This window comes from Perna viridis, chromosome 7 (assembly GCF_037379345.1).
Source record: "Perna viridis isolate PV_CMFRI_1.1 ecotype Kerala chromosome 7, ASM3737934v1, whole genome shotgun sequence".
Taxonomy (NCBI): domain Eukaryota; kingdom Metazoa; phylum Mollusca; class Bivalvia; order Mytilida; family Mytilidae; genus Perna; species Perna viridis.
In genome coordinates this window covers 29412810-29422007 of record NC_142451.1, presented here as the reverse complement: position 1 = coordinate 29422007, position 9198 = coordinate 29412810, and the positions used below count along the sequence as shown (strand labels likewise).

General features: G+C 32.9%; 1 protein-coding gene across 2 annotated transcripts; it reads right to left on the bottom strand.

Annotated features, from left to right (window-relative positions):
• Positions 1 to 1911: 1911 nt before the first annotated feature.
• LOC148612184 (uncharacterized) lies at positions 1912 to 6318 on the bottom strand. 2 transcript variants are annotated; one of them, XM_088593411.1, is made up of 8 exons: positions 6189 to 6318; positions 5795 to 5959; positions 5375 to 5445; positions 4914 to 5058; positions 4528 to 4622; positions 3991 to 4209; positions 2618 to 2885; positions 1912 to 2310 (listed from the first exon to the last, which is right to left on the bottom strand). In XM_088593411.1, exons 2-8 carry the CDS (start codon positions 5949 to 5951, stop codon positions 2156 to 2158), a joined length of 1110 nt encoding a protein of 369 aa, XP_088449537.1. In that variant the 5' UTR covers positions 5952 to 5959; positions 6189 to 6318; the 3' UTR covers positions 1912 to 2155. The 2 variants fall into 2 exon arrangements, with proteins under 2 accessions (XP_088449537.1, XP_088449538.1); XM_088593412.1 differs by having other exon boundaries at positions 1912 to 2295.
• Positions 6319 to 9198: the final 2880 nt, after the last annotated feature.

Genomic DNA, 9198 nt, shown 5'->3' with positions numbered 1-9198 from the left:
AACTTAGTTTTGTTTGTAATTATAGACTAAATTCCCGTTTAATTGCGTGGAAGTTCCGTGTTCAGCTAGCTAGCCTCGCATTGGTTACCAGAAACCCACAGAAACTATCCCCACATCCTTGAACAAATTAATTATCCCTTAACGATTTTGATTATTTATACATGCTGTACCCAAACGATTCCTATATCTATAATGTTTGTAATTTACCATACAAAATCTTATGTCAAAATTATGTTAAAATGATTTAAATTTGTTATTTTTACATTATTTCAAGCACTAATAAATAATTGAAAAAATATATGTCTATACAAGGATTTATATATGCAAGATGATGGTAAAAATCTTCCGTGTAACAGACACTGATTAAATAACCTTCTAATAAGATTTCATTAAAATCCATTGAGTGGTTTGCGAGTTGTGCTTTTTAAAAGAACATGCACACCTAAAATAGTTAGGTCTTTATTGCAGGTCATTGTGGACTTAATTCTCCATATATCAATTGTTATCAACTGGTGAATAGATTTTTATCAACACGTGCATAATTCAATTATGTATACCAATATCTATAATTCAATTATGTATACCAATATCTATAAATGTGTGTGTGTGTGTGGGGGGGGGGGGTGTCGGTTCTAAAATGGCTTGTCATAGAATTTGTATGTATTCAGCAATAATTATCTTTCTTCATCTAGCAAATGACACCTTATCTTTCTTTTAAATTTAGATTTATTCCAATCCGTTGAATAGTTTTCGTAAGAGGTGTACATGCACATGTTATTTAAAAATTCTTTACGTGAATTGACAACTGTTGGTTGCAGCATCCGGCAATTATTGTTATCATAATCATATCCTCTTATGATGCCCATCTCTTTCTTCAAGATTTCATATTTAAAATCTATAGAGCAGTTAGGAGTTGTGCTTACAGAATGTATGGGCAGTCTTGCGAACGGACAGACGGACGAATAGAAGGAAACAATCATGTATACCCTCTAAACTTAGTTTGCAGGGATATGGTTACCGATGAATAGAATCCACGACGTTTTGAACACTGTCTTATACTAGTTTTATTAACCTGGTTCCTGGTTATATAACAAAGTAATTGTATATATTTCAGCTTTGTACAATGTAAATATCCGTTAATCACCAGCTTGATCAAAATCGTTAAAAAAATACTCGCCCGACAAAGCTGAGATAAAGTCTGTAGGTATAAAGTTACACAGAGTGTCAAAGGTCAACATTTTTCTCTACAACAGGTCTGTACCGGTATTTTTGTACATGTACTTTCTTTGGCCGATAAAGGTTTGGGGAGTTTTGCTTTTTTTGTTGGGTTTCAGATTACTTGTCTGGCAAACTCGGCAAAATATGATTTCTGAGACTTCTAAAGGCTATTGAACTTAAGTATGTGGTAAACATATGACGCATATCCAATCCTCAGACAAGTATTAACGTATGTATTTGCAGAACATTGCAATATGCCAACGGACTGTTCGCTCAATGCTTGAAGGCGAATATGGATCGAGTAATTTGGGACTAATATCTAATACAATATTCCAAGTGTAATATTGTAAAACGATAACTTTTAAGTACATTTGCTTTAGCAGTTGTATACAAAATATTTATATAACTGACCATTCAATACTTAAAGAAAGGATTTACTAAACGACTACGGAAAACAGGACCAATACGGCCTGGCCTGACCCGGAACAACAGACCCACTCGTTGCCTAAGCCCAATAGAGCTATCCTTGACCCAATAGGACTGTCTTTGGGCAAAGTACTTGGGCTATATTTAAAAACCAAGTATATTAACCTATACAGTTATGGCTACTATTAAATTTTTCAGCTGCATTTGACCATATCTACAGTATAGTTATTATGTACCGAAAGAACAAATTGTAACACAAAATTTCTACGAATATATATATTTATATAAAAAGTAAGCTAATACATGAAATAGTACATCTATGACAAAGCAAAATACAGGTAGGAAAAGAAAATAACAATATAGTACAACTCATAATTATAAATATTTGACTTGGTATAGAAATTCGAATTCAAACATTGCATAATGTATTGGTTCACGGTACAGTCTTGAATAAATAAATTAATGAATTAAAATATCGTCATTGTTTTTCCGATAATGGCATATTCAGACTTTAGTGATATGTTTCTTTTCTGGTACATCTGAATAAATTTCCAAGTCTCCCAATCAATCCAAGCTTTGGGTTTCCATTGTTTTGTGGTGCCTTTCCATTAGCATTTCCCTCTTTGTTCATGGTCTCCTCCGCCATTAATGCTGCAAATTTGTTATCTACAAATTAGGAATTAAGGCTATAATTGGTTCCATTTTTTGTAATGTCATTTATAGATACAAAATTAGAAACTACACCGACTTGGCTCCAAGAAACACAGTTTGTTTTTTATTTCTTCACACAAAATCTCACATTTCTTTTACATTTTTCAGTGTCTATTTTTGGGATTTTGTCATTATAAATAACAAAAATTACAACGATAGTTGTAAATTAAACAAAAAAATGCCTACCCTAAATGTGCTTGCAAATATTGATTTGCTCTTATCGCTTAATTTCGAAATTGAAAACAATCTGCATTTTACAAACCTTTGGTCATTTCCTTCTTTTCCTTTTTCAGATTTCTCTCTTCTCTCCTCTTTTCTTTCTTTTCTTTTTTCAGTGCTTTCTGTTGCTCTTTCATTTCTTTTTTCGAAGCCTTTGCATTTATTTCGTTCCTTTCTTTATATTTTTTGTTTACCATTTTGATGTATTTTTTTGCCTTTTCCTCTTGATATTTTCGTAGCTCCCTTCCTTCATTCTTTTTTGCTTTCTCCGATTTCTTAAGCATTTTCTTTTCTTCTTTGCTGACTCTGTGCTGTAAATTCGATTTTTTTTTTTATTAGAAAAAAATTTCGAAACGAAGGCTGAATATCAAAGTTTAACTCATAGAGAATTATTCTTTTATTGTTGTCTGAACAGAATTTGAGCATGTACGACCGAAACGGAATTCTGTTTCTTACGCTATTTATTGCCGAAAATAATTTCTATGAGACCTACTAATGGATTTCAAATCAAAAGATACTTGGAATTAAGATATACATAAATGAATAATCATTAGCTCCCGTCTGGTTAAAAGGCAGAGCTGTACTTAAGCATAAAGTTATCAAATTCAGGACGTTAATATGATAGTCGCTGCATTGAAAATGTTGATGCCCATGCATAATTATTGCAAAAGCTGCACCGTTCTAATATTTTATATACATACATACACACACATATATTTTCGTCTTAGAATGTGACGACTCTATTCGCTACACTTCTCCATCGGATCAAATTGATACAGGGAAGATATATAAGCGTATAGAAAGGTCTGAAAAATTCCCTACGATGTTAGAACTGTCAAATTTGCGATGTAAATTTGTGGTCGTTCCCTCCGCGGGACTCGAACTCGTACCGCTGTGACAACACCACCTGCACAAAGTCCAGCGCCCTAGACCACTCGGTCAGCTAGGCAATATAAAAATAAAGCTTTCGCTGGCCGGGTCATTCCTCCTCGTAGGATTTATCTAGGACTGTAACTTAGTACACAATGTATGGTAGTATGGGACAGTTCATTTTAGATGTTATTATGTAGGAGAGAGGATCGAATTAATGATGCATGTCACAACAAATCAATATTATACAAACGTCTCAGAATGTGACGACTCTATTCGCTACACTGCTCCATCGGATCAAATTGATACAGGGAAGATATATAAACGTATAGAAAGGTCTGAAAATACAGCGAAAGCTATATTTTAATATAGCCGAGTGGTCTAGGGCGCTGGACTTTGTGCAGGCGGTGTTGCCATAGATGACACAGCGGTACGAGTTCGAGTCCCGCGGAGGGAACGATCAAAAAAATTGCATCGCAAATTTGACAGTTCTAACATCGTTGGGAATTTTTCAGACATATATATATATTACTGAAAAAAATTTACCTTTTGCTGGTCTGGAGTTCCTGTCACGGTCTCAAATGTCTCACTTATATTAGCTTTGACATTGGTCTGTAATGTTTCTGTAACAGGAATCTTCACTATATTCTGTACATTGTCCAGGTTTTCTTTCGAAACTTGGTAAACAGCTTTTGAAATAACATTCAAACAAATCAATCTCGCTCTTTCCCGTAATATTTCCTCAGAGTCGATGGAGCCACCAATCTGACGGGAAAAGATAAAAAAAAAAGATGAAGTACATTGAATACCATCACAAATGAAAAGAACCATCATAAGTCGACAAAAGAGACACCATAAAATGTGTATATGAATAACTGAATACCCCATTAACGAGTTTCAGTGCTTTTATAACTAGCTGTGACAATCTTTAGTCATATAAAATATGCAAAAAGGCTAGAAAGGTCTATATACATGTTTGTTAGAACTGAGAAACTAAAAGAAGATCGGAAAGGAAATGAAAAAAAATAATAATAGAAATGAAGTATGGTCAGGTGAAAGTTAAAAAAAAAATTAAAGACCAACCTCTAAGTTTTGCTCAATACATGGCGGTTCAGTTTTGTTAAGCGTATCCGTGAAAACAACATCTCCATCTCCCCTTTCTTTGTGTTGCAAAGGATCTAAGGATAAAAAAGGTTAGAATGGGTTGATTTAAAGGGGGGAACAAACAAGATAACAAAAAAAAACCATCAAACAAAAACGACAAACAAACAACAAACGAAACATAAACAGATAAGCTGTCTTCAGATATATCAAATGTTCTGTGAGTTGGGTTACGGATATAATTTGATAAAGTAGAATGAGAAATACAGAAATCGTCCTCAGACATTTACCCCAAATTATATTAGCCCAAAATAGTTTTTGTTATCTGACAAAATTTATAAACATAAAATTGCTTTGTATTTGTTTACCTTTTCTGTCCTCTGTTGTTGTTTCAATATTTCTGATTGGTATACCATCTTCTACTGTTACCTCATGGGAAGCGACTACGAGTACATCTCTACACAATTGTTTAATGGGGTCATTGACCATTTCATCTCCTTTTGATGGAGCAATCTGAAATCATGTATGAACCAATACACTACCAAAACAAAAAAATTGAAATAGTTTAGGCAATTTACCGCCTTCAGGAATTTTGAAACAGCATTCATAATGGGCAATAGTTGCGTTATTTTCATTAAGAGTTTGGCTTAGAAATGTTGCCCTAAAAAGCTTTATTCCTGATTTTTGTATGTGATGACAATTCGATCTGCTTTTAAAATTTGAATTCTAAGTGATTAAAAATAATTATGCTCTACACTTATAAGTTTTTAGTCGTTTATTTTGTAAGCAAACCCTTTGTTTGAACGTGAAAACTACATGTAGTACAAACCTTATTTGTCAATTCAGTCTTTGGAGATTCAAATTCTTTTCGTCTTTCGTTTGTGATGGAAACTTTTTTCGCTGAAATCGAATATTTAACAATAATAACTATTATGATAGTTAAATAGAAACCACTTCTTCCATCACGACGATGGACTCTATATCGAAACCCACCGAACAAAAGTGAGCAATGGCTGGCATCTTCTTGTCAGAGATGTTCTACTAACTTTCGAAAAGTTGAATGACTATTCTGCTACATGTACATGCTCAAATGCAAATTAATACTACATTGTGCAATATCTCTCAAGTTACGACATCACTGTGAAGGTGAATTGCAGAAATTTGGAATAGTTACATATTGGGTCATGTTAAGTCTGGTGAACTCAGTAATTTTGTCCTTACACGCCTCCTTACATTTTGAACCACTCACCCTTTCTGCTAACATCTCCTTGTTTCTTATACTTGGCCTCTAACATGGCATCCCTGGATAATTGCCAAGCCTCCAATGAGTAGTGGAATTCATCCGCAAACAACGGACCTCTTCTTATGATATTGAAACTTCTCGTCTGCCTTCCTGTTCGTGCCATTTCTGGAACTGCCAACAAGAGGTAAGTAATATATTTGAAGAAGCATTTTTTTAAACAAAATACAGAATTTCTGAATATCCAACATTGATTTTAACGTACTACTAAATAATTTTGTTCGGTTAACTTGGAGATTGTTGATTAACATTTAGTATTCAATAAACAATGAAAAGAAAATGTTATAACACACGATTTTTTACAGACAAAACAAAGCTTTGATAATATTATTCAACAACTAACCAAACTAGTACTAGAAAAAAACCGAACTAAACACAATCTTGATATCTGTGGACGTTAAAGGTCGATAAATTCTTTGCGGTAAAAATACACGTCTGTCTGTGCCGACGGATGGGAAACGACGGTGGCGTTGTCCGTAGTAACTCTGTGACGTTCTAAACTGTACTGAGTCTGACCTATATAACGTACAACAAGCTCACACTTACTTGATTGATTGATTATTGGGGTTTAACGCCCGTGAAGCAATGTTTCAGCTATACTCAGGCGATTTGCTTGAAGCTACGAAATCACTACGACATTTTGCGCGCATTTAGTAATTGCATAATTTAACATTCGAAATGTACAACTTATAAATCGTTACATGTTCAGCTTTAATGCTTATTTTCGTTAGCAGTTTTTGTTAAAGCTGCATTAGCTGTCATTTTCGTTAATTTTTGTTCCTTATGAAATTTGAATTATTTCTACTAAATTGTACTTTTCTTGTACAATGTCATTTGATATCCAAAAATAAAATGCATTACATACATGAAATAGGTGTCCATATATTTATTGCCTTGCAAGACAAAAAATCGACCTATATAAGTTCGTATGCATGTGACTTCTGGTGACCTTAACCCGCGCATGTGCTGTAAAGGTCGCTTCTTTAATAACAAATCTGATTGCAAAGCGAATGTGGTTATTCAACGACAAGGAAGACCGACGGACTCGAGCTGTAAAAGAAAAAAAGTTCGAATACAACGCAAGGATCCTTTTAGAATTAACCTATTGTGATATAATGCGACTCAAATATGGTCATTATTTACTTGAAATAATTAATATTTTTTAATTAATATTGAATATATATTATTAATATTAATAATATTAATCAAGAAATAGATGAAATGAATGAAAACAAAACACGTGCTTCCTGTGTATCCATTATTGTTATTTTTTTTTTACCAAGGATAAAGTATTCTTAACCAGATGAATGTCCTTTCGGCAATTTTCGGAAGTAATGGCGAAAAATAATTAGATCAGTCCTATCGATCTTCCTTGATTAAAAAAAAAACGTTGCTTTCACAATATTCTGTGTGTATTATCAACATTTATTGCTTCAATTGCATCACTACAAACTTATTTCATTGAATCAGCGAAATTCAGTAGAATCAAGAACTGGACAAATCTGGCAGCTAATGCAGTTTTTAAGTTGGACTAAAAGTGTTTATTTCATAGCTGTATAATGTCACAATAATCTTGATAAGTCTACATATTTGATATGCCAAAAATTATCTATGGATTCATGCATGTTTCATACACGAGATGTATTTATCATACAACTCTTACCTCCGTTTATATTGAGCGAGAATTAGAGCAAAAAAGGCGGGAAAAGAAATTGATTCCCTATAGAAGAAAGAAACTAACACTCATCGAAAAACTGGCATTTGAAATTTTTTGCACCATAGCAGTTAGATCAGAGCTAGATCGCGATCCCGTAGATTTTTCTATCAAATGTCCAACTCTTAAATATTTCGCGAGACTTCAATCCGAAAATCTGAACCCTCTTTAACTAGAATGATTCAGATTGAATAAATATTTAGGTACAGTTGGTTTATGTATGCAAAGAATGTAACAGAAGTCAAGAGTCTGATGTTGATTTACCTACCCTTGAACATGTCTCAAATATAACCGACAACTTGGTGAAGACAAACTAATGCTTATGTAAAAACTGGCAGACGACAAATTTGATAAAATAAATGAAAATAGTAAGCTTTTTCTATATAAACAAATTAATAATGTGTTTCGTCTGTTAAATTGTCGTAGTTTTAAAAAGAATAACAAGTAACTAAATTTGTGATATATGTACAGTTTATAATTATCTAGACGACAAGAAGCATTTCGAACTATTTTGTGGACAGAACAAAACTGCTGAGAAGATGATAAAAGTTAAAGATTATTCTGTAATGAGAATCATACAGGATTCTCAAATTTAAATGATATTGATAAATTAAAAATTATTTTAGCACCATCGACACCCGAACAAGTAAAAAAAACTTAGTTCATCTATTTGAAAGTAGCACTCAAGATAAGAATCATGCAAAATGTGATTCATGGTTGGAACGCCTACATAGTTTTATTTTTGATATTTTGTTAAAAATTTTAAAGTAAACAGAGAATAACGTGGATTTTCATAGAACCTGTGTTCATAAGCGATATAAATTATATAGAATGCACAGTAAATTTCAATATAATGGGAGATAAGTCTGCAAATGACACAAAATACAATAGAAACTGTTTGATTTTCAATGTGGATTATCTCATAAGAACAGACAGATTGTAATGAATAATTATACATTTCACCATATTCACCATATACTCCTACAAAGCAGGTTAATAACAAAAATAAGAATGTGTAGCCTTTTTGGAGTGTATCACATATTACAGAATTTGCATGATTCTTACAAAGACTACTACAATCATCAGAACTAAGGAAGGAGAACTAATATTGTATACGGTACTTGATGTGTTTTATTTTCATGAACAATTATGTTTTTCTCCTGTTTATGATCATGAGATTTATATATCAATAAAGTTGATATGATTTGAACATAAAACAAGTGTTGTGTTAGTTTATTGTCTTTTCACGGACGTGGTTTACTCTAGCTGTAGACTGAATTTGATAAATCTACGCTTGTTACATATGTATGGATATATGGATACACGTCCCAGTTCTTCATCTATCATGAAAGCAGTTTTTTTTTTTTTTTTTTTTTTTTTTTTTTTTTTTTTTTTTTTTTTTTTTTTTTTTTTATGGGGGGGGGGTGTTAATAGTAGTTTGCAGAATTTGAGATGAACTCTTTCTAAAACTGTTGTTTTCTGTCCCATGCTTCACTGCCATAGAGTAGCAGGGGCGGATCACGAATTTTAGTTTAGGGTGCAGGACGTTAATTGAATTAAATGCCGTGCAAAGCAAGGCAAAAATATTATTGGGTGAAACTTGTGGTGAAAAATTAAGGTTTCATGCAAACATTTTTTT